Source organism: Gasterosteus aculeatus, chromosome 4, assembly GCF_964276395.1.
Source record: "Gasterosteus aculeatus chromosome 4, fGasAcu3.hap1.1, whole genome shotgun sequence".
NCBI lineage: Eukaryota > Metazoa > Chordata > Actinopteri > Perciformes > Gasterosteidae > Gasterosteus > Gasterosteus aculeatus.
The window spans coordinates 26,076,045-26,102,481 of NC_135691.1; the positions used below are offsets into that span (position 1 = coordinate 26,076,045).

The window sequence follows — 26,437 nt, forward strand, 5'->3', positions numbered from 1 at the left end:
GGCACAAGAAAAAGATGCAAACAATGCTGATATTGTGCTACTATTTAGAGCCAAAGTAATTACTCTACTTAAAAAACAAAAAGCACACATAGTAGTAGACTCAATGAACAGTTATTACTAGTCATTAGGAAGAGGGAAAAGCTGGAGCCCACCATACGTGTCCGTGTCGGTTTGTGTGAGCTTACCTCGGCGCTGTGTGTCGCAGGCGTGGAAGATGGTATCGAGTAGATTCTCCTCACAGATTAGGCTGATTTCTGCCATGTTCTCCTTCCTGTTTTCAGAGGTCATCGAGGATCCTGAGCATGAATATGCAACACGAGCACAAACAAGACAAAGAGCGTATTGAGCGGAGAAGCACATGATGCACTTTTAGACAGAAGCGTTAATAACAAACAGTGTGATGACCAAACAATCTTCATTTCAAAGTTACATGAATACGTTAGTTGAAACCAGCCAATGGACTCTTCATTAACCCCTGATGTTTACACACAACAACTGAAAAGAAACTGAGAAAACCTGTCTCAGGTTTGGCATTGGCCGTCTGATTAAAAGCGTTTGAATGTATAATAATGGAACATGGAAGCAAAAAACGGAAATGTTTTAATTTAAGTTTTGATATTAAGCGAGAAAATTACTTTAAGAATAGACAGAATCAATCTCATCAATTCTGAATTAAAAACCAAAAAGAGGCCTGAAGCTGGTGAGGGCATTGGAGTCTGTCTTTTCTATTTGTATGAGAAAACATTTTTTCTAGGTTGAAAAAAAGCAACTGAAATGTGTTTTGTAACCCTTTGTATATTTATGGTAAGGCTTTAATTTAATAAAGCTGCAAATATACTTCTTCATCCTCTTATTATTTAGCAGTTAATACCAGATTCCATTAAGAAAATCGAAATTTGGGAGAAAAGAAAAATGTTATTTCCCTGATCAGCTCCAGTTTTTTTGTTTAATCTAAACCAAAAGTTGATCTTACAAGATCTGTAACCCCGCGTCACTTCACTCATCAGTGGATACATTGATTAAAAACCAGATGTGGCTTTTAGTCTCTGCTAAAACCTTGGAAATTCACATCTTCTTTGTTGTTGGCGGCAGGTACAATGACCTGCGCATCCAAGCGGGCCCCCGGCGGCCGCTCCTGCCTACCTCCATCGCCCATCGACAGTCTCTTCACAACCAAAGCCGGGTAGGACAGCTCGCTCTCCGTCGAGTCCCCCACGTCCGCCGAGCAGAAGTTGAGGTTGTAGGTGAGGGTGCTGTGGTCTGGGGTGAACGTCCGGCTTAGAGACGGGCTCTCGGGGGGCGGCGCCGCCGCCGCCGACTGAAGCCCTCGTGTGAATGTGAAGTAAGGCGTGTCTCTGGACTGGCCCGTTGGCGTGGAGCAATACTTCTGCCACGTCTTAACCGGTCTTAAATCGCTCCCGTCGGCGCCTCTCCTCTCCCCTAGGGTGCTGCTGATGCTGTACGTGACGTTCGTTGGCGTGGAGGGGTCGCACGTCGGGGTGGACGGCGGGACGGAGGGCCGCAGGCCGCCCCTCTGGGGAGCCGCGGCACCCATCCCTCTGGCCTTGTCCTTCCCCCTCTCGCCCTCGTCCCTGTGGAGGTTGCCCTTCTTCAGGATGGTCTCCAGGTTGTGCCGGAGGCCGCTCTGCGGGCTGTCGTAATTGTTGGAGGAGAGTTTGGGAATCTGGAACGGGGAATTGGGCTCTCGGTCACCGCGCCACTGGATGGTCTGCAGTTTGCGGCAGATGCTGTCCACGGGGTTGTGGCGTCGGTTGGACTGGGGCGTGTAATAGTCCATGCTGGGGATGGAGGGGCTGCAGTGCTGGAGGAGAGGATGGAGTCTGAGGAGAGAAACAGACAATGCTATTTAGTTTAATGAAAACATATATACAATGAGAGCCAACCATAGTTATTCCGTTGACAAAGCCATCTTGTGCACTGGATGTTTTTACCACTTTCACTGGTTGGACTAACTCCAAGTTAAGAGGCAATGCAATCAGCGGGTAGAGCTGCGATGTGGGAACACAACACGTCATACAAAGAGACAACATATTTAGATCAATATGAAGTGGCCTAATGGAAGATTAACCAGCAAGATTAGAAGGAAATCAAATTCTAACCTGCGCCAACCACACAGGTCAATTAAACGGAACCACACCAAAATTATAATAACAGTGCAGAGGAATTACTTTTTATGCAAATCGGCCAATTCGGGTTTAATCCTCGCCTCAGACTTTTGAAAAAACTCGATACCACAATTGAATTCATTTCATTAGTAGTTTTTTAGCCTCAGAGTTAAAAAAAAAAAAAAAAAGCAAAACAAAAAAGGCACGAAAAGGTGTAAAGGAGAGAAAACAAAAAAGTTCCAACCTCTGCGACAACTAACGTTACAGGATTTGGAATTAATTGCAAACACAACGCAGCTGGACGCCACGTCCGACACAAACACGTGCGTGGTACTTTCTAGAAAAAACATCCAGCGGCAGGAAACGTATCCGTCGTTTTTTTTTCACCTCGGAAAAGCTCGTGGGGAGCGAATATCCACGTCTGAAAGTTTGGCGCACTGTAGTAAAGACGCGCACATAAAAGGCCGCAAAGTCACCGGGTGCTGCTGCTCGCCACTTCGACATAAACGAACGCGCCAGCAGCGCCTCCTCGCGGCCGGAAGGGAACACTGCACGCGCACGCCACACGTGCACGTGCATTATTAATGTTTTCATTACTCCGGTCATTGAAAAGCACTTTGCACCCATGCTTTATACTAGCACAACTCACACACATAAATAGCATTGCATTGATAATCTGTGGATTCGTCGAGGTTTATGTCACCGGGTCGTTGGTGTTGAAATATTTTCTGTTAGATGTCGTGACGGCGCAGTAATTTAAGCGGTTTAAGCGGAGGAGACGTGAAGCTGCTCGGGCAGCTGTAACTTTCAGCAGCAGCAGCAGCAGCAGCAGCAGCAGCCCTCTGCGTCGGACGTCTCTCCTGATCTGAAGGTAATTCGTGCAACATTATCGATCCCAGATCACGTGTTGGTGAGTGTTGGGGACACATATTTTCGGGAGGTTTGTTAATAATCGGTATTACAGCTGCCAAATTGCAGATGTTTTCTGACATAACAAGTTTTTTAGTTAAAGCTACGTGCACGGTTATCACATAGTCTTTACACCTGCGTTGATATATGATATATATACTTTTTAAAGTAACTATGCTTTTTTTTGCTTAAAAACGTAACAGTTGTAAAATACTATCATTTTTATTATAATGATAATATCCGTACATCTGCAGGGACCTTAGAAAAATACAGAAACGCACAAGACTCAAAGCCCAAAGCATCATTTCAGCAGTTGATGGTGTTGTTAATATGATGCAATATGTAGTTGTGGTCCACTTCATCCATTTTCAGACCTGCCAAGTAGCACTTTCCTCCTGTGACATTAACTTTGTTGAGGCGTGCTGTTTGCGAAGTGGTTGGTACATGTTTTATGTTTGCTATTGAAGTAATAGGTGCACAGTTGAAGTCTATTCTTTTATTGTTTCTCAGGAAAGCAGCTACTATCTCAATGGCCCACAGCAGCATTCCAAGCGTTAAGGTATTTAAATAAGTTATTCAAATGAATGTATTGTTTGTAAAATGGTATCCCAAACTTTTAAAAAGAGCACATACCCCCATTTGCTGCTTCAGCATCTTGATGATTCCTTAGCTGACCCTCAAAGAAACTGCCGGGTGCTCCACATACAAGATACTGCAGCACTGATTCTTACCCTCATGGTGCCAGGACCCGCACCCAAAGGCCCAAGGGCCACAGTCATCCAACAGTGTTCTTAAAGGGACAGTAAACACATGAAAAACTTGATAGATATTCCAGAACGTCCACTTGCTGTCAACCCGAGCAAGCCTTTCCTAAGAAGTTCAGTTTAGCTCTTCTCCTTAAACACAATAACGTCTGCGCGATCGCCATTTTTTTCTGGGAAGGACACGGGCAGCGTCCACTCCTGTGCTCCTTCGTCCTCCTCCTCCTCCTGCAGCAGGCTGCTCAGCAGAATCCACTTTCCCAGCTCACGCTAAGTAGCTGGAGCTTTGCTTGTTTTTTGACCCTGAACGCAGGAGACAGCAGGCTGAGGGAGAGATTAAGGGTGGACACGTACAGACGCACGCGTCCACTCAGACGCACAAGGATGAGCGTTGGCTTCGGTTTGGAGACCGGAGATGAACATTAGCACAGTAAGAAAGCTTCATATTAAAAAAAACTGTTGTGCACTCGGGTGCACATCAACATACAGATGTACACCAACAAAAATAAGGTTGCATAGATAATTAAAAAGTACAACAGAAAAAAATGTGCATTTCTCTGAGCACTTTCACACGACGACTGTGGTCGCCCGTCACTTTCCAGTACTGTAATCTGGGATTATGTCGCAAACAACGTTCTGCAGGAGAGAGGGGATATAGAGCCAGTCTAATCCCAGACAAGTGGAACAGAGAATAATCTAAGAGGCAGACTAGTAAAACCACTATTCAGTGGAAGGCTCAGATGAAGATGGACACCACTTGTTTTTGATAAATATGGCACATGTCTTACTGCAGCGCTGCACAAAGCGAGCACATAGGGGCAAATAAGTGACGCAGAGACTCAACTGAGATGCAACTGACTGACTGCAATAAGCCTCATTGCTAATATCTGTTCCTTATCTGACCATGACCTTTGACCTCTCAAGGAGGTTGTTAAGAGGGTGCTAATAAATAATAAATGATCATCCTAGTTACTCTTTGTATGTCTTTGCCTCATCCTCGTGCCTGTGTGGATGGTCTGCTGGCTGGTTCTGCTGAAGTCGGGTCACTGAGGACGACCGGGGCTCATGTGGCTGAAGCACCCTCTGAATTAGCCTGTCACACAGCGGCCTCTGCTGGCCAATTACAGCTGGCAGAACATTTTTTTTAAAGTCTGATGAAAAAGAATTTCCTCATGTTTTGCCCGTTAAGCGGGAGAGATACATTACAATAAAAAAAGGGAATATCTTTTATCTCTGGAGAGGCTTCCCTTCGGGAACGTCTTCACTGACCACATGCTGACCGTAGAGTGGAGTGCGAGGGAGGCTCCGCTCATCGAGCCCTTCGGAGAATCTGTCACTCCACCCGGCCTGCTCGTAGCTACACTAAGGCCTACAGGAACTCTTATACCTTTTAGCGGTAAAGGGGATTTGAAATGTTGTGTCCTGATGCATCCTCTCAGGGGGCCGACTGGACTGTTTTAACTCCAGTATTAAGAGTTTAGACTAGTCAGCGGAAATGAAAGTCTGGGTAACAATTTCAGCCTTTTCCAAACACAAAAAGATCAAACTAGGAGCACACATGAAGTAACGACTGGCATTTAAAATATTTCTTCACATTGTACCAAATGCATAATCTATGTTTGAATACAGGGAAACTAAACTTAGTTAAATTCTCAACCATAGCAGTAGTGATGAATACTGAGGTCACATGGTCTAACCTTTTCTTGGAATTTTATTTTTGTTACTTTTGTTTGAATTTGATTGTATACTATACACTACTATACTATATAACAATAGATGAATACATTTATACTCCATAATTGAATTGCTGGTACCTTGGAGAGGGTTTGGAAACATACCTTGTTTGTAGGAAATTAACCTGCCTCATTTTATAAGCACTTGACCTCCTTATCATTTCTAAGTTTACTAGCATAGTTAAGTTTAGAAAGGATTGTTGAGTTTTGGAGGAATTTCATTGAAATAGCATCTCAATAAATAATTAAAAATCACATGTATTTGATCATGAAACCCCAAAATAAAGTAAAAACCAAAAGATTAAACAAATAAAAAAGGACCTTTTTTCTGGTGCTCAGGTTAGACACGGTGGCTGTATGAGGCATTTGGTAAACTCATGACCTCCGGTCACTAAAATGTTTACCGCGGCCCTGGTCTCAACCCTCTTCTCTTGACTTCTCTTCACCCCAGCTGTTTGAAGGGTTGAAGGCCCTCCGTCTCTTCAGACGATGCTCAGCACGAACCGCGTGTCCGGCACTGCTAAGAGAGCTGTGTCTACCCGTAAGATGGATGTTAAGAATGACTGGCTCCCCCTCCTCCCCATCCTCTCTGCTCATCTCTCTCTTTCTCCACCTCCCCCGTCCCTTCTTCCTCCAGGCCTTTGATCAGTCTGGAGTTTCTGGAGTGCATCAGGCGACTGGTGCAGATCGACCAGGACTGGGTTCCTCACTCCGACTCAGCCACTCTGCACATCAGACCGACATTTCTTGGCACTGAGGTAAGGAGGATAACGAGGGGTTGCAGCATATGTTGAGACAGCCGGTTGTGTTCTCTTAATTAAATAACATTTTATATTCATTGTGTTTAAATGTCCACTGCAGCAATCTCTGGAACTGAAGAGGGCGGCCAGCGCCTTGCTGTATGTGACAGTGAGACCGAATATCTGTCCTTGTTGGCTGATCCAAAACACACTCGGGCCTGGAAGGGAGGGACAGGTAACTACAAGATGGGAGGGTAGGTATAGGGACATGCTGTATTCAGAACTGGTTTTAATTCACTGATGATCAATCATAGCAATTAGCTATGGTTGTGTAAGCTGCAGGGCAATGACAGTTCTGCCCCCCCCGCCACCTCAACAAAACAAAAAACAGAAATGGTCTTGTCACAGTCTGTCACTTTATTCAAAGAAATTAGACATTTGTTGTTGTTTTCTGAAGAAGCTACGGATGTTCTTTGTTCGCCCAGTATGAAGCAAAGGCTCATGGGTGCCAGCAGGTGCTGTGGCTGTACCCCTGTACAGGACCAGCAGATCACAGAGGCAGGAACCATGAACATCTTCCTGCACTGGATCAATGAGGATGGACGTCAGTTGCATTACCCGAACCACACTTGTTTTGCTGTAGGAAAAAGGATTAGAGAGGTCCGCGGTTTAACTTCCATATACACCATTTACCCTCATGGTAAGGGTATATACAGAAACTCTATAGACAAAAACCATAGAGGTCCAAATGCATGGATAAACATTTATATTAGTCATCACAATTCCTGTGGTGCCTCTGTGCACAGCGGGAGTTTAAGGTGTCAGAGGGCTACCTGACCACGAGCCAGCTGTGCTCTGCTCTGAGGCAGCTGCGGGTCAAAGAGGTATTTGGCTCAGGTACTGCCTGCGTGATCCGTCCAATCGGACACATTGTTTACCAGGCCAAGGTAAGACCCAGCAGCAGACCAATTGCATCTATTTAATCCAGTCTAGCGGTCTACCATTGTGTATTTAACTGAATTGGAAAACAATTTTCCCCAAATAATTATTTTCTTTTCATGTAGACTAATCCCAATACAAAGACAGCCATAGATGCTAATTGAAATCAGCTGCAGAGTGCACTCTATATAGGTTTTTATTTATTTTTAAAATTGAAGTTTGTGTGCTTTAATTAGTTTTTTCTCGTGGAAAAAAGGACAGAACAGGCGAGTTATCATTTGTAAATGTGATAAACCGGGCTTCAGGGGGGCTGCTGGGCAGACTTCATTACCTACGGATAGAACCAGCCCAGATGTGTGCCCCTGTTTCCCGTCTTCATGCTACGCTAAGCTAAACAGCTGCTCATTAAAGCCTCAGCCTTGAAGTCTTCCCACATTATTCTTCTGCGCCTTGAGAACTTGGAAGTTGGAACTTTGAGTCCAGAGCCTCCTTTTATTTCAGTGAAATTGGTAAAAAGTTACGCTATCTTTAATGGGAAACATTTTTCAAGATAAACATCTTATTGTATTACAAGTTTTTAAATTACATTCAGTTTAGTGCTTTGAAGACTCGGGCTGTTGTTCTCTCGTGACCACACGGGCAGTTTAATCTTCAGGAGGTTGTAAGAACCCCGTGGCTTCTTGCTTAATACCATAATATATTTACTTTAATGTTGTTTTTTTAAATTCTCATAATTCAATTTCAAGTTAATTCTCGGAGCAGATTAAAAGATCATAATTCTTTGTGTTTTGTGTGCCTCAGAACTTGCATATCCACTGCCAGGATAAAACCTCAACGTTGGCTCCACGGATAGCTAAGGACCTCGCAGATATACAGGTTGGTATGTGTGCACGGACACACACACGCACACACACATCTCACAGATGTTTCTCCCTCTCTCAGTAACAGCTGGTTGAACATCTGGGTTCTCTCCACTCACCCACAGGACTTCATTTCCATGGAGAAATAGATGACTAGATGAATTAAGTATTCAGTGATATGATCGTAGGAGATGGAAGTGTGTGTTCTCTGACCAAACATCAAGAATAAAGTTGAACAAATAAAAAAAAGAAGGAATATTTAAATTGAAAATATGTCCAAAGAATTTCCCGACCCCCCCAAAAAACAACATTCCCTTCAAATATGTTATCTTGCGTCTCCACAATCGAATTACTCGACTGCTGAGTGGTTATTATGTAACTCAATGAGATCAAAGCATGAAGTTATTTCTTTTAACAAAACCCCATTGGTCCTCATTGTACACCCACAGCCTGCATGTGCATAATAAGTGAATTATCATATTAGGTAATGAGTAACGGCCTGGTAATATTGTACATAGCCTCCGAACACGGCACCTCCGCAGTGTTTCGCAGAGCTACAGGTTTCTCCTAACAGATTCATAATGTTCTTTGCTGAAGGCTCAATCTGTGTTAATGAGCGTGTTATGTACCGCCGACTTTCCGTTATTGTGCTGCGTAATGAGCCTATTATTAGTACGGTTGTAATGAGCTTGAATGTGATCCTTCTTTTCTCATTTGTACTTGACTAAGAAGGTCTCGGTCCTTCCTTTAGAGTCAGGGGCTTGAACGAAACACCACATAAACCAAATACCTATCTGGCCACACACTTGGAACAGCATCCTTTCCGTCTTCTTTTTATGGCATCTGCACCGGAGCTTGAGCTTAAACCAGGCGGCAACCTGCGTGTCTGAAAGCAAGTCCAATGCTGAAGTACTTTAAACTGCTTTCTAATGGTTGTAGACAAGAAAAAAGTTCAGAAAATGAGAACAATGTGAGCAGTAGAACACAGTTTTATCTTCTTTCCTTGATCATCTAATAGCCGCTTCAATTTGACCTTCTTATTTTAGCTTTTGTAAAACATTAAAGGCTAGCTACAGCAATAAAGCGCTACCTTTTTCATCAGCAATAAACTGCAGTCATATTTCCAAAGAATGAGTGCATTTAGCTGATATTGTTTTGGTGCTTTTAATGAAGTGGGCATTTTACTGTCTTATTGTCGTATGAGTGCTGCTCATCAAGTATTCCATCGCTTCCTCTGTCGGCGCTCAGAAAGCAAAACTGAACTGAAGCTACGGTACTCAAGCTAAACATCAATGTGCCTGTTGGTTTTGATCGAATCCTAAACTTTGCCACCACATGAGCAGATAGTGTCCTTTGGGGCTTCATTTTTTGAATCTCCTAATCTCCTGAACGCCCTCTAAAGACTTTGATCAGTTTGACGAGGCTTATCTCTCCGACTCTGGACTTTCTTCTTTGTCGCCCTTTCTCTTGCTCTGTTTGCTCTCCGTGCCGCATCTGTGCTTTTTGTTGTTTCGTGTTTCTGGTCAGGCGATTAGCATATCTGCTCTGCCGCATCAGCCCAACCTCCCGTGCACGCGTTAACCGCATCTTTACATGCGATAACATCTTTCCCCAGTCGACATTGCTTCAGAGAGGGTTAGAAGAGAAGTGAGAGAGAGGGCGACGTTTGGCGGCCTAATGGCGCAGCGTGGAGAGTTGCAGATGGGGGCAAAGACAAACTCCTGAATTCTCTCATTAAGCTCGCCGTAATTGCACAAACCCAATTATTGCCTCAGCCTTTTGTGATCTTCAAAGCCAAGATGCTGCAAATGAAGCCTCGAAACAAGTGGGAGAGGAGGAGGAGGAGGAGGAGGAAGAGTTGTGGAGGAGGGAAAGCGCGGCGGCGAAGTTTAATGAACAATAAAATCGACAAAACGCTGGAAAACGCCGCGCTGGTAAATCTGTTGACATTTCATTTGGAGGGAAGCAGTGCTGTGTTATCCCCCCCCCCCCCCCCCCCTCCCTCCATGCTCCTCATCCCTCCCCCTCTTGAAGACAACATTGTGCCACAAACAAACGAGTGGTCTGAGGCAGCAGATGAAAGATGGGTTTACTAAGTCGCCCTGCTGTTCCTCTTTCAAGTTAATTAGAAATCACATTCTTTTGTTTCCCCTTCGCAGGCGCTTATTTACTTTCTCACGTCGACCATTAGAACAAATTTGCAACATGAGACACAAATAATTGGATTTGCCTCCTCGGCTGTCACGGATTGGGGAACATTTTGTTTTGATTATTTTTTTTTTATTCTAGTTCCTTTGCTGTGTTGTGTTGTGTTCCGTCGGTGGCTGAGTTTGCAGATTTGCTCGCGGATATTTGATTTCGCTCTTGGATTTATGTCTTGCTCGCAATTAAGAAGCGGCGTGCGAGACAAGTTTTTCTGCAAGGCCGGCAGAAGCCTCTCTTGTGACCTTTTCATGACCTTTGTCCCCTTACGGTGTGGACGCACGCCCAGCGACTGGACCCTGCTGGTGTAGCGGTGAAGAAGAGGCCCGAAGCAGCGATCACCGTAGGTAGGAAAGGCTCCTGTACACTAAGGAATGATATAACCATGCACGTGCAATACTCGTAGTTATACTGCAATACGCTGGCTCTGCGGCGAGTGTGTCGTGCCACTTAGCCCCCTTTTAAGCTAATGACACTTTAAAGCTTTTAAGTTAATGACGAGCACAAAACTGTCCAACATAATTAACAAAAGTAGGCTAATGTCTCATGCAATAGTGCACAATAACTTACAATAGCTCGTTTCCAACCAACATCCAGGATGCAGCTGTGGCTCGGACTAAACATGAGAGGAGAAAAGACATTTTAGATGCTATAGAGGATTTCACATCACGTGTAAGAGAACTAATTCAACTATTCAATCAACCTTCTCTTTGTGTGTAAACATTGGGCTGTCTCTAAGTTTTACAATGTTTAGAAAGGTGGTGCAAAGACAGTTTTACCGAGGGAAATGTTCTTTTAATTTTTCGTTTGTATATTTATTGTGTAATAAATTTTAATTAGTCATGTGGTCAACAAGAATATTTTAATCGAGAATCCGCAGCCAGGGCAAGAGGTGCAACGCAGAACTGTAATGAACGTACAACAGTTCTTCACTAAGATTACCGATCTGTGTTTAACTATAAATAAACGACAAGAGCTGACCAGCGTGCATTTGAACTCATCATAAAGGAGGTTCCAGCTCATTTGAGCCTCTGGAGGTTTCCACCACGACCGAGGACTTTTCCCCCAGAAGCATGCTTGGATTTGGAGCAGAGGAACCAGGAGCTGAGTTTGGTTCCTGTGTCACAGTTCCACGTGCAATAAGAGTCCCCACTCAGAGGCCTACTTAAAAAGGTCCGGGACCTGTGTGTCAGGCTCTGCAGAGCGTCTCCACAATCCTTAATGATGCTGAGGAGTGCAAGTGTTTTCCTGCCGCCCTCACGCACACACACACACACACACACACACACACAAACCGTAGAGAACCTGGAACCGAACCAGAGTCATCAGCATAATGGAGTCATAACAGAGAGCCATCACAGCGGAGAGCCCACGCCTCTTTCGCTCCTCACATGCATGTACACACACACACACACACACACACACACACACACATATATACATACATACATGTCAGTATAGACTGTAATAAAAATAAAACCTCCGGAATCTGTGTCCACTCCGAAGTTCATGCCTCATTAACTGAGGTCTTGTCTGTATTTCTGCCACTGTGCTTGCAATGGACGTCCATATGTGTGTGTTTGTGTACAAGGGGGTTCCCATTTGCATGCTGGATGATTTTTGGCTCTTTGTGAAGACATCTCATTTTGGCTTAAGCTCTTTTCTTGTGCACAGTTGCACAGCTGGTGTAGAGCGCGCGCACGCACACACACACACACACACACATATATAGCTATCAGGAAAAACACATAGGCCTACTTCAAAATGCCAAACACCATGTAGCCCGCTTAATCTAGGCCACTGGTGAAATTACCACAGCATGGATATCAATGTCTGGATTCCTTTTTTTTTTTTTTTTTGCCTTTTCTTCTATTTAAATTAAAGTCCCCCTCTCCCTCATTTACTCACAGGGCTCATTAAAAAGACATCTTATCGAGTTTAAGGGACAAATAGACAGGTGAGGACACAGTTGCATGGCAGTTTAAGGGCTGGTTGAACATTTGCTTTATGGTTGATGAATGCTGATTGATAGGTCAAGGAACACACAGCGTCTGATCCTCTGTGGTTTTAGCAATCATGACAACACTCTCTTAGAGTATTTTTAATGTCACACTACACAGCATACCACCGGCAGCCTCAAAGCAAGTAAGTCAGCCCTGTAAGGAGAGAAGATTACTACGTCTTCAGCATACGTCAGATGGTTAAAAAGACCTTCCCTGCCCCACACTCCCTGTATTCAACCTGTTAGAGAGATCTTCCACATACAGATTGAAAAGCAGGGGGAAGCAGGTAACTGCATTCCACCTTGTCAGACGCCGTTGGTCACCGGGAGTGGTGCAGATACACTAGTGTCTAGTCTGCCTAGTTTGATGCAAATACCAAAAATGCAAAACACTTCAGATATGGAGGGACACACCTCACACTTTTAGTTCGACAGACTATTTACAAGGATTAATTCGATCAGAAGCTTTAGATGCGCCTGCCTGTTCAATGCCAGTTTCTAAATAACACTCGGATCTTCATCAGGTCTAATAAACACCAGCATCATGAGGAACCTCAGTAATATTGAATGAATCTGAATTTTCTTAATGAAAATGAATGTTTACTCCACGGATCTGCAATACTTAATGTTATTTGCAACCATAACTTCTTTCCAGAAAGACATTATTCTGCTGAAAATATTGGGCCATGGAGTTTGACCTCATGGCCTCCTCATTCGTTTAAAAAAAGGCGCACTGCATACAATGGTAGTGGTCTCCAATTGTACTGAATTCTTTGTTATCCTGCCTACATCATCATTTGCTTACTACTATATTTATCAGCGAATCTGCTTACTTTGGTTTACGGTCCCAGAGAGCGAGTACTTCTAGAGACTCTTTTTTTGTTGTTAGCCGAGGCAACAAAACGTGCCCAACGTGTTAAAGGAATTATTCGGCCTCAAAATGACTGTCTACTAACAGAAAGTCACCCCCAATTAATACAGGGTATTGGCTCACGTTCAATTCAACAGATTCACCTAATGAACTAGGAAATTGTTGTAATAGGTCTATGGAGAACTGCCAAGCTTTGTAGCACCATAAAACAGTTTTTCATCTGAATACAGGACAGTAAATCCACACAATGTTTCAGGAGAAATACATTTCTTCTTAATCCTGATGGTCTTGTATTACAGCCTCGTCTCATTCCCGGGCCAATTTCTAATGAATGTTGTAATCCGGTGATTTAAAGCCTTTATGATGTGAACTGTGTCTTACATGGTTGTTTTCTTTGTTCCATCTCTCATACATGCACATCCAAACATATATAAATGTACACCAGTTCAATTTATCAATCTTTATTAGCCCAATTGTCCGGTAGGCTACATATTTGCCAAATGATACATCTCCCTCCTTTCCTCCCAGCTCGTAGTATTCTTCCCTCCAGCTCCTCCATCACTTTTATTCTTTCTCTCCCCCCCCAGGAAGCAGGGACCCCGACACGCCGCTCCCATTGAGCCAGAGGACGCCGATGATGTTTTAATTGTCACTTCTTGTTAAGGCGGCCTTGACATTCACGCGGGGGACAGAGGGAAGGGCGGTCGGCGTAATCAGAGGAAATGGAGAGAAAGACGGAGAGGGGAGGAGAGAGAGACGAAGAGGGAGAGAGAGAGAGAGAGAGAGAGAGAGAGAGATGGCACCCATTCAGCTACTAAGAGTGGTGTTTGGCTCTGAGCAGTGTGCCTCCTTCCCTCTCTTCCCTCTCTCTCACCCCGCCGGGGCATGATCTGATTTGACAAGCGCAACGCTGTCATCTTGAGTTTGTCCAATTTGAAATTCTAATTAATGAACTCGGCGCCACTTTGTGTCCTTTTTTTTGTCGTTGTTGTGCTCTTCCTGCTCTTCTCCTTCCTTCCCAGGCCAGTTTGTCTTCTATTTGTCTTTTCTTTACCCTTCCTTCGCTCCTCAAGTCTTCGTCGGAGGCGGAGGGCCGCTCCGGGTGAGATGGTGGTCTCACACCATAACAGATGATATCAGTGGCTGTGGGTCACCCAATTATAATCAAACTGTGTTTGTGTGCTTGGTGGGTGCTATGTGTTTGCATCTGTGTGTCTCCGTCTTCTGTTTCTATCAGAATCCCTGATGAGGAGGCACAAGTGTGGGGGGGGGGGGGGGGGGGGTGTTAGCTGCTGATGCTGAAGGCCAGCGGGGTGGTCAGTCTGGGTCTCCAAAGCTTCACACGTTTACTGAATACACTCAGAGGAAACAGAACCATGCGTGAGAAGTCAACACGTGTCCGGAAAGTCAAGTCAATGGATCGTTAGAAAAAAAACAGGGATCCGGTGTCTCGGTGTCGCCAATAGCCCCCAAAACCAACCCTTGTGTCCTAGAAAGCAGAGAGGACATGTTTGATGTTGTAACTGAACGGATCTGCACAACCTTCACTGGTAACATTGACATTTTGTCAACCTTATTAAATCTAAACGTTCAATATAACATCCACTCGCAGCAAACTTTATTCATATTTTCTGAGATTATACATTGGTTATTTAAAACGGAAAAAAAGGTGACTTAAAGTGTTTGCTTAAAAAGAAAGAAGCATTGTCTTCATTTTTTGTAGCCATCCAACCCAAAGCACGTCCCTTCTACTTCTACAGATCAACAGCGGGGAAAACGCTGCAGGTTAACATACTTTAATCCAGGCAGCAAATGGAGAGGCAGAGAATCAAATCATAGACATATTTATGTACTACCTTGCAGGCTGCGTGGACACATGCGTGTTGTGTTTCCCCTCCTTCCTTCCTTCCTTCCTTCCTTCCTTCAATGCTTTTTAAAAATTTGCTTCAGGAACCTTTTTAGGGTCAAACCGTCTCCTAAACCGCACAACCCCGCTCAATAGAACTCAAAGGGAAGTTTTGGCTCTCATCATCAGCAGGTGGTGCTAGCAGCCTACAAACCATAGACCTCAACAAAGCTCTGCTTTAGGACGGCGGGGGATGTGGGAGGGGGGGGGACAGAAAAAGAGAAAAAGGGGCAATGGAATTTTTGGAGGCCTGCCAATCATGATGAAAAACCGCTGCAGAACTAATCTATTTCCACGCCCGTCCTAATCCCCCAACACAACGGTGGCATCGTTTAATCACAAAATCATCACCGCCATCACCATCACCACCATCATCCTCTTCCTCTCCCTCCGCTGCATTAATAAAAAAATGTATTTTATTTTTTGTAAATAAGAGCTTGTGATTAAGAGCAGATTAGTGCGCGCCTTCAGACGGACGGACAGATCGTGATGGGTTTTGTTAACACGAGAGTAACACTGGGTGTCAGTTGTGTGTGCCTGACACTACATCAACGTTATCCCCCCGCCGCTCATGTTATCGCTCTTGGCTTAGAGTTTTAGGGGACTTTTTAACAGCAGCGCTGCTTAAGAGCTTAGATTAAATGGATGGATGGATGGATAGATGGACGGATGAAGATCAGGCGTACACACATGCACAGAGAGATCAGTGTCACTCACACAGCTTCAGAGGAAAAGCCCGATTTGCTTTGTGGTAAAAGCTGTTTTATTTCTCGTCAGTGTTGTAATGGAGACGCTGTGCTGTCACACACCACTTGAAGTCTCATTTTGTGCCGAGGACGAGGAGAATCTGTATTCACCTCAGCCTGTGCAATTTGCGGCTGATTTTATTGGGGTCAGGTTTTTGTGGTTGAATGGAGTGACAAATGCGCATATTTATTATACGTATGTTGATCATAGTCTTTGTATTTAAAGGGTGACAGAGAAAGTGTTTGTTTTCCTAACATTGTACCTCTTCCAAATCTGAGAACGGTCAGTGAGCATATTTTAGGGACTGTATGCAAATTGTTAGAGGGCGCAGGGGACTGAGTGAGACGGAAGAGAAGTAAATAGAGAATAGTTAACATATTCAGCAGAGGCATCCTTTTTGATGTTATTATTATTCGTGGAAATAGCTGATTGCACCTATGTGTGCCTTTTGGTGTCTCTGTGAAAATGGCATTCCATTGACATATTAAGGTTCAAATCCTTTGTGAACTTTTGAGGGGCAAGGTGATACATATTTTCTCTTATTCAAGGATACAAATGCAATGATCCTTAAAAAGTGAAACATCATTTTCCGCCCCCCCCATCGCCACCCGGATCATTTTTATACAGTCTCTCACTGCTCAAGATTGATGCCTTCTTTCTTTTTTTGTGCCATAAAGCAGCCGAGCAGATTTTTCAAATAAAATTAGACAAGATGACTCACAACATAAGATGCAGAGTGGAGGATGCCAATCTTCTTGCCAATGCGGTTTGTTCATGATTATTCTAACAATGTCTGAAAATTGAAATGGAAATGATTTTATTTTTAGATAAACAAAGCACGGTTAGTATAAAAACCTCTTTGTGCTTTTGCTTCCAGTCCCTGTGGGTGGAGCATGTACTTTATTTTGCAGGTGGGCACATTTTGTCTTGGAATGCAGGACACCTACTTATTATTCAGTGGTGTGCTGAATATTCCAGTGTGTCTGTGTGTGTAGGTGTAGGTGTGTGTGTGTGTGTGTGTGTGTGTATCAAAAGGAGACGTTGGTCCTGACTGTGAGTAATGTTCTCCAGGCCTGGCGGCTGGCAATGCTCTGTCTCCCTGCAGGTGGGAGTGAGTCACGCACACACGCACACAGACACCAACACACTCTAGCACGCACAAGCAGTGCCACCCGTTTCATGCTGACCACCTCGCTGTGCCAGCCCAGCGACCATGGTGGCCAACTGGCCATTGAACAACAACTGTCTGTCTGTCTGTGTGTCTGCAGAGCAACAACACATACCACCACAGCAGCTAGAGAGAGGTTGCCTCACACACGCGCACACAGTCATTGTCTCTCATTACTCACACAAGTCTGGCACATCTCTGTCAAATGCCAACTCACATTAAGGTGGAGAGAAGGTGCCTCTCTCTACTCTGTTTATTTGTACTCTCTGTCTTTATATTTATTTCTTCTCAAACGTTAAATTCAAGCTGCTCTACTGTACAGATCTGATCCATCGGAAGGCATTACTGCAACAAACATATCCCATCGTCCCAATGTCAGAGACAGTATTTTATATTTCTTTCCTATCAGCGTTGGGCAATAAGACATGTTATGTTATTCTTCTTCTCATGTAAATACTTTGTAAACACTCATGCACTCATGTAAACACTGTATTTAGAATGCTTTGTCACTTAATATAGGATATTCATATGAATATAAATACTTGTGATGCGATGATGTCTGGGTGATTTGTACTGTAACACTGTGGGATTGTAAAGGCCTCGCAAATCATCCACATAATAACACTTACCTGATGGGTCTATCCATCAACTTGTTGGAGAGACGGCTGTTTGTGTGACGTCCTTTTCCATCATTTGCTAATCAGATATCATAATTTGCCGCAGCCTATTATTGAAATATGTCTGCCGGTATTTGTATCACTCCATCGCGGTTGAGTAAATGACGATGTGACAGGCATAACCCACCATACATGGCTCACTGTGTGTGCGTGTGTGTGTATTTAAGTGTCCTTTAATGATGTTCTGTGGAATCGGCGATGTATGGTTGCCTCTGGGCGCAGATAAAACAGTTAAACACAGTAATTGCCATTTACTCTCAGCTGAGCTTGCGTTCCCATGAGAGAGCACAGCGCTGATTGGGAACCACACACGCACAAACCCACGCACACACAACCATATCTTATACTGGAGGATTTCCTTTTCAGCAGCACATCTTCTGTCCTGGTTCTGTAAGCTATTGTCCTGAATGTAAAACTTGCTGCTGCCACACCACTCTGTGTGTGTGTGTGTGTGTGTCCATCTGTGTCCAAAGTCTCGCAACCATCATCAATATTACACTCTGCCCCGGGGCAGCTGAAGGGTTCTGCTTCACTTTACTCCTGGCCCTCTTTTCTCCCCCTCGTTCTCTTTAAAATAAGGGTGGAGGTCTATTCTCCTTTATTTTTTCCACAAATCATTTCTTTTCTATTTTAATATCAAGCCTGTTTGTTGACTTTTGCAGCATATTAAAGACAGCTTTGACTTAGAACATTCCTGTGTTTGTGTGTGTATAGGTGAGAGAGAGAAAGAAAGAGAGGTGTGTTTCCTGATGTATAAATTAAGAGCACATAACTTCTCCTCCAGGTCCCTGAAACAACAGAGCCTTCACCCGCCTGCCAAGAATGAATGTGGGGTGCAGACAGCGACATAAATGACCCTTTGTGTTTGAGTCTGTGTGTGTGTGTGTGTGTGTGTTTGTGCGTGTGTTTTAGCCTGGTAACGTGTGGTCATTTACATGTGTCAGTACAAAGGCGTGTGCAGGCTGTATGTGTTTGAGCATGTATTTTTATAAATGTTAGTGTTTCTGTGTGTGTGTGTGTGTGTGTCTATGTGTGTGTGTGTGTGTGTGTGTGTGTGTGTGTGTGTGTGGTGGGCCTCACTGGGTTTCTCTATGTGTGTGATTAGGTGATCGCTGCTTTATATTCCCCGCAGAGAAATAAATAGAGTTTTTCCCCCCAAAAAAACAACGGTGCACAAAGGGTCCATTGACAAAGGTTAGGGTGTGTGTGTGTGTGTGTGTGTGCGTGTTTGGGCAGGGGCTTAGGGGGGAGCGGGTCTGCTGTGCTGGTCTCGGACCCTCTGAACTCCCCTCAGCTGTGACCCGGTGCTCGCCAGGCTCGACAATGATTCGTATGTGTACGCAAAGACAACATTACTCGGGCAACACACAGCCCGCGTTGTTCTGATTCCATTCACCGTTTACCGGTGCGTTCCAGTCGACCTCGCTGTTGTGCTCGCGCTCTCTCGGGCGACTTCTTTGTACATTTCCCAGAATCCCGTTGGAAATGACAAAGGACTTCCTAGGAAAGTTAAGAACGTGTTGAATTCCAGCTGTGACTTTTTTCCTCCTGCCATCCCAGCATGCATCTGTGTGGAGCGGGACACCGTGGCAAAAGTCACAGAAATCCACACAAAATGTTATGTGTGATGTGTTTATTTGTGAAACTGTTTTGCAGGTGTTCAACTGGCTATGTGTTTGATTGCAGGTTGGTACACGCATATGCAAGTACCGATAATTACGCAGCGATTTATGTACACATGCGTGAAACTTATTTTAGGCTTGCAGATCACGTAACACACCTCTGATGTATTTCCATATTTTCCTTCAGTGTTTATCCCAAATCGCCAATGTTGTTATTAGGATGACCCCGATCTTAATGTCTCACTGTCTCAACTATATGTTGACAATTTGCCGGCCCTGTTCATCCTGTTCAAATTGAACTCCAAATCAAACTGGCTTCTTCTCTGTGTTGACAACTTAAATCTGGTACCTCCTTTGTTGTGGATGGTTTTCCTTCTCTTTGTTGAGACACCACCACGGCAATTACAGTAACAGGCATATCTCCACATAACCATCTCGACTACTGCAGGCTTAAACATTGCCTGGATCTCATTCTCATGAGACACTCGTAAATGTTCTTTCCCTCCCCTCCTCTTTCATCGTTTCTCCCCCCTTTGCTTCCCTCGCTTCGCTGTCAAGGTATAATGCCATGTTGCACCGGTGTCACCAAGTGTTAATTCCACAGCTGTCATCACAGAATCCCTCGTCTCCCGCCCTTTATTCATCTATATCTCCTTTCACATCAAAGGTTACTGCACCTCCATCCCTCCCCCCATCGAGAACGACGACGATTAGTAAAAATGTAAGCAGACAGACTGACAAAGAGACAAATATATAGATACGTGCTTTCCATTTCCCCCCAGAGACCAAAGGCTGCAGCGCGCGCACACAGGCAGGCACACAGGGGGATTATTTGGGGAAATTCCAGGGCATTTGTTCCAGAGTGGCACCGCAGGCCTCCCAACACCGGCGATTCAGCTAATGTCACTGTGTGAAAGCATCAATCTATCAACGAAACCCTACTTTGCAGGTCAAAAGGCTTTCAGCGTCGCAGCAAAAAGACGGGAAAAAAAACAACGGCGCCACATTTCGCCAGTGTGCGAGAGAAAGAGGCCTAGAGTGAAACTGAAAGGAGAAAATTGTTACCATTACCCTGGAAAGGCAAAGAAAGTACAGCATGGAAGAAAAAAAGATTGTCCACGAGAAGGAATAATCAAGATGGTTATTTTTCTGCCATGCAGCTGCTCCCTTGCATTATCAAAATTGATCGTGCCTATAATTTAACAGGTAGATACACATATCAAAACACGGGGCTATTGTTGCAATAAAGTGGCATTTTCTGTTTTTACCAGCAGAGTGTTGCCATTCATGGACCTGATCACAATCACATCACCCTTCTTTTGTGTGTAGATGTTGCACTTGCTGGATTTGTCAGAAGACAAGTTAACATACATGCATATTGACCTGCCTCACTTTAAAAAAACGGCCTCTGTTCAGATCATGGTTGTATTTAAAAACGTGCCTTTTGACCCGGAAAACACCAAGTCAATACTACACAGTACTGATATCTTTCATTGCGCATCTCTTTTTTCCACCGCAAGCTATTTCCGCGCAAAGCCATGGGGAAGTTGTCGTACCTGCATTGCAGTGTAACTCTACCTTTCATTCATTTTAAATCAACAAATAGAAGAAAGCCTGAAGATGACATCCTGAGCGTCTCAAAAGGAGACATTTTGGGGTCAAAGCGAGGGGGGAGATGACATCAACTAAAGAAACGAATGACACGCAAACACACACAACCCGAAGCACAATCACACACTTCTCTGCCCTTCAGAGGTACACTATCTGCAGCAGGAAGTCCCAGGCGGACACTTCCCGTTGGTCCCAGGAACAATGGCCATTGTCGCAGTCCGCACCATTCCGATACGCAGTGACCTCACCTCCGCGTCTCAGCTGACAATAAATCCTCCACCTTTAAATGGAACAGGCGACGATAAATTAACGAGGTGACGGCGCCAAAAGCACAAGAAAAACAACAACAACGGGGTTAAATATGGTTATATACACGTAAGAGGTTTGTGCGGTCGGTTATTCCCATATTTGATTTTGTGATGTTTTTTTCCTGTTCCTGGAGCTCTTTGTGTTGTTTCCAATTTGGCTGCAAACAACAGGCGCCAAACTCCTGCACAGACAAGGCGGACACACAACGCACCAAGTGGAGCCCTAAAACAGTGAGCGGAGGTGTCTGAGATAAGATCTGAGCTTCACGAGTACCATGTCCACCTGTTCCACCTGTTCCCAGAGGGAGAAGTCACACACGCCTTTTCACATTGTGTCACACTGGTTGCAATTAGCTGTTATATTCAAACTGGCTTTTAACTGACAGACATGATGGTGCTGATTGCTGGTTGGTGTAATGACGGACGGTGACGGTGAGGCGCTAATTTAACTCTGTGGAGCACCTAACACACAGACTTTGCATTTCCAACCGTGGTTAATTCCTCCATGAGCACCACAGGTAAAAGTTAAAATACGTAAAAAAAAGTAATTTGTTTTTTTGGCGACAATGCGTTCGGGGGACAGTTCACATGTGCGTTTTGAATGCCTTATTCTTCTTTATTCTTTTTGGATAAAGTTTGCTAGAGAACTCCAGCATGCACGTGGAGTCTGTTTGGCCCAAAGTGAAGTATCTCACAGCTGGGGAGTTGATGTGTGTAAGTGGCCTCTGAAGACCTAGTCAGCGTTTCAGCACCAAACTGTAGGAGGTGAAAATGGGAAGTGTGAAAAGCAAAAAGTAGTCAAGATGGCATTGTGGGCCTAACAATGGGGGCCAAATGTCTCAATGAAGACCTGGAGAGTTTCGAAACAAAACGCAGTTATAAGGAAAAAGATTGTGATGTAGTGAGTTCACAGGGAGCACACACACACACACACACACACACACACACACACACACACACACACACACACACACACACACACACACACACACACACACACACACACACAGGGAATGAAACCAGACGTGGCACACTCAGACAATACAGGGATTCAAACTCCTTTGCTGCAGCATGAAATAAACAGCTGAAAAACAAAACAAATCTCAATGACATATTGAAAGATAAGAGCGAGACAGAGAGGAAGAAAGGGCGTTGTGTTCATAAATCAGCTGATGGCCTTTCTAGAAGTGGGAAATAATGGAATTCAACCCAGCTCCCTTACCTTATGTTGAGCATGATCCTCCAGGGCGTTAGAAAAGGGTTCCAATATTCAACACTGCTTTTTTTTCCCCCTGCGACAATGTGGGGCCGTCTGTGGACGAGTGTGTGCTTGTGTTTGTGCGTGCGTGTGTGTGTGTGTTTCAGCATCCTTCCGTCCCCATCTGTACAGAACAGATGCCGTCAGGATGCTTCTGGGGATTAAACGCCTCTCTCATACCCAATCTGCCTCCCCCACCGCCATCATCAACGTCTTCTTCACCTTTCCACCTCCTCCCACATTACTCTCACACTCTCCTTCTCTCTCTCTGTATCATCACACCATCTCTGTCATCTGTCTCTACCTAGACATATTTCAAAGTAGCAGATCCACCATTGTTCTTCAGCACCACATTTCCCTGATGTTGTAATACATGCTGCCCGCCTGCCATGTGGTTTGCTGAAGGTGTGTTCATATAGAGACCATGTCAGACCCACTGGACTCTGCAACATGGGTCACGGTGGACCGCGCGGACTCAGCTGGAGGCAATAAGAAGGCTCTTGTTAGCACTTTGATAAACCTGTTTCCAGAATAAAATCTGCATTCCAGATTTTACGAGAACAACAAAATGCAACGTGAGCAACTAAAAATTAATATTAAAATTGTGTGCATGTAATACATTGTAATACATATTTGCTGATAAGCTATAAAGCTCCTTCAAAAATTGCCAAAAAACTAAATTGTAGCTTTGAACCCAACAGAAATATAAAGCGTTACATTTTTATGGGCTTCATGTAGCCAAACTGCTCCCACTGCCTTCACCCTTTCAAATGTCCCTCGCTGTGTCCGCATCCAACCGCAGCTCCACAAATGTTTGTCATCCAAACCGCCTCACACACAAGCGATTAAATAAAACGAGAATAAACACACTTAATGTTGAAAGCTTGAGTTTGTGGACATGACAAGAAAACTCGGTGTAACAAAAATGAAGTAAATCTTGTGCATGTGCGTGCGTGTGTGTGTGTGTGTGAGTGAGATCGTGGCTCGAGGGGTGAGTGAGTTTTATCCTACTGTCAGAGAGAATGTGTCAGATTTCCACTCCTTTGTTCCTTGTCGCCGAGCCTTGTCGTTACGTCTGTTCGTGTTTCTGTATGTGCGTGTGTGCGTATGTGCGTGTGTGTGTGTGTGTGTGTGTGTTTGCCTGCCATCCCTGTCGGCTTTAGTTATTAGTCACTGGCTCTGTCGAGAGGCGCCCCCCCCCCCCCCTCCCCCTCTCCCTCCAAATAGTTTTGAAGTCATAAATCCATAAGCAGACAGATGTAAGCTGGCGACCAAATACAGATATATATTAGGCGTCCCCCTGGATCCAGCAAGCTGCTTGATGGGACATAAACGCAATCGTATCCTTTCTCCCAAATCCCTCAGAGCTTTCGCATTCTCCCTCCACCGCTGCTCCCGGACTGTTAAGATGCAGATGCTCTTGCTGTACACACTCAGTCGGTTGAGATTATTCTCATGGATACCATATGTCCTCCCTTATAAATGACGATGCAGTGCGTCGCCTCTCAAGTGCAGATAAGACGCTTGAGAGGAATCAAGCGAGCGCAGTCGTCCAAAGCGTTGTGTGGGCCGCGGCACTGGACGGCCTGCAAAGGAATAAGCAGAGTGAAAGAGAAGAACTGAGTGAGCACATTTTGAAACGGGGCATTCAGAGTAGTACGTTTCTATCCAAAAGGAAGAGTCGATTTTTAAATTTATTTTCTGTTTTTTGAAGGTAAGCTGTCAGTGTGTGAGAACGGGAACGGGTTTACATCCTGTAAATGTAAACCCTTTGAAATCATTATACCCCTATTACTGTGATTGAGTTGGAGAATAATACCAAATGCTTCAATAATACCAGATTATGAATTCATTATGATGTGCTGCAATAATGTTGGCCAGATGCTGCCGTTTTATCTGGCCGGCAAATTAAATCCATACTGGACATCTGACAATAGTGGTTTTCATAACCCCCTAATGACTTTGAACAGGTTTAGAGGATGCATTCATTTGCAAAATACTAATTAAAGACTGAAAAAAATAACAGGGAATCAAATTTGGCCGCAGCATAATGATTGCAGATCCCAAATAACCCCCCAAAAGTCTGGTTATTCACACTGTATGCTTTTATAATCACACATCACTCATTCACTGTTATTCCACTGGAGGTTAATCTTTAATCTCTTGAGAGTAAATTACAGTATTAATTTGAATAAGGCCAAATTTACAGCCTTGAATATTCACTTGTTTTAGATTAGAATAATTATCATCATAATCAATCATTTTGGTCAATGCAATTGACCAAAAAGTACTTTAATATGCTCTTTCAAAAACAGAAGCCCAACTGTGAAAATGAGCTTCATTCGAGAGTATAAAATGCTTTAAGATTTGAGGAGAAATAGAAGAAAATATGCAGTTCAATAACAAGGCTTGGTAATAGTACTAACAATAGGAAACAGAGTTTAGTTGCACCGTGTCACCGCTGCCCAGTGACTCTCAGGCACACAGAGGTGGTTTTTGGAACAGGAAGCACCGCCTTGACCCCCGCTTCCTCCATTGCGCCTTGTTTATGTTCCAATGACTTCCTGCATTTCTCTCTCATTTCTCAGGCTTGGAATAGCCCGGGCCCCGGCGGATGGATATATCATGATATATTTGTCTAGCTGAGCGCAGACGTGTAGAAATGGCAGCGTGAACTGAAGCCAAAGCTGCTTCCTACGAACTCGAGATTGCTGTCGTGTGATTGTAATGTGAGTTTCCGGTCACTAGAGGGTGGTTAAACCTGAGCTATGCGAGCGTGGCGCTTCTGTGGAGGTGCAGTACATGGCAGGAGGTAAGACTACTGACATGTTTACCCAAAGGATTTATTCTCTGTGTAAAATCCACACCTTGCACTTTGCATGCACACTAAATTCTACTTTGATTAAAACGCTTTTGCAGCATTTTCCATTTTATACATATCTAATATTCTCTTGAATACTAAAATCATCAAAATCATCGAAAACTCGAGACAATACCATTCTGCCTTCCTTCAACAGAGAGCATGAAGCACAGCCTGTAATAACACATATCCATAAGTTCATTAACAGACATCATCATAGAAACCGTCAACAGAAAGAACACAGACTCTCTGCAGCTGCTTAGTGGCGGCTTAATATACCGACACAGAGATTTGCAGCACAAGTGGAACGTCAGTGTTGAATTATGCGTTTTAATCTGGAAGGGGAAATGAAGAGGTGTATGCCTTTGGAGTGAGATGTTTGACTTAAGCAGCTGCAGCTATTAGCCAAAACACAGGTTCGCATTTGTGCCACCCAGTGTCGTCGGTTCGATCGCGTCTAATAAAGAGAGTGCTGGTTCATTTGGGCCTCTGCTCCAGGTGGGCGGGGCCTTGCCATTTGCTCTGGAGCTCTGTGCCCTGTGGGAAAGTTGTTGGACTACAAACTACCAAAAACTAAGGAATGATGCTCAGCGTGTGCGTGCGTGAGTGTGTGTGTTTGTGTGTCCTTTTGTTCCTGTTGATGAAAGAACAGACAGGCTACAAGTATTTCTAAGCTCATATATTTCCCACAGACGTGAAACAGCCCAATAACATTCAAAGCATATCTTTCTTCATCATGGGAGCATGATTAGAGGTTAGCTGTAGTGTAATCAAACATATTACTCCTGATTGGAAAATGAAACGGATTGTAAAAGTTGTCCAGCATCATAAAAACTCCTGATAACAAGAATGGGAAGATGGCTGAAAAGTCAGAGGCAGCTTTGTGCTGTGAGGAATAGATGGTGAGATGACAATGAGACTTTTCTCACATCCAGCACTAAAGGATATGCTCATATTATGGTAAGATCGTAAGATTTTTGGTAAGATTTTTAGTCCCCTTGATATCTAGTCCCCTTGATTCATGTATAACTTGGGAAACTTGGTAAAAATGTTATAAAAGGTTCCATGCAGAATGAACTGAATAGAGCAGAAAACCATTCAGATCACAAGTACGCAACCTTTGCAAAAGTGTATGCA

General features: G+C 44.1%; 1 protein-coding gene and 1 non-coding gene across 13 annotated transcripts in view; one reads left to right on the forward strand and one right to left on the reverse strand.

Annotated features, from left to right (window-relative positions):
• lrmp (lymphoid-restricted membrane protein) overlaps window positions 1–4,038 on the reverse strand; it is a 27,161-nt gene extending 23,123 nt beyond the window's left edge. For 3 of the 11 annotated variants that reach the window (XM_078101575.1, XM_078101583.1, XM_078101581.1), the window contains exons 1-3: window positions 3,669–4,028; window positions 1,144–1,841; window positions 186–296 (exon numbers count right to left, since the gene is read on the reverse strand). In XM_078101575.1, the coding sequence (XP_077957701.1) occupies window positions 186–296; window positions 1,144–1,798 (766 nt within the window). In that variant the 5' untranslated portion in view covers window positions 1,799–1,841; window positions 3,669–4,028. Of the gene's footprint in view, window positions 1–185; window positions 297–1,143; window positions 1,842–2,513; window positions 2,609–3,668 lie in introns of those variants that run through there. The other 8 variants (XM_078101577.1, XM_078101579.1, XM_078101576.1 and 5 more) reach the window with 5 other exon arrangements.
• LOC120817127 (uncharacterized) lies at window positions 2,719–11,247 on the forward strand. 2 transcript variants are annotated; one of them, XR_013467446.1, is made up of 8 exons: window positions 2,719–2,997; window positions 3,546–3,594; window positions 6,167–6,287; window positions 6,391–6,504; window positions 6,755–6,873; window positions 8,010–8,084; window positions 10,560–10,617; window positions 10,868–11,247. It is a non-coding gene; the product is annotated as an uncharacterized LOC120817127 (transcript). The 2 variants fall into 2 exon arrangements; XR_013467447.1 differs by lacking the exon at window positions 6,755–6,873 and having other exon boundaries at window positions 10,868–11,004.
• Window positions 11,248–26,437: the final 15,190 nt, after the last annotated feature.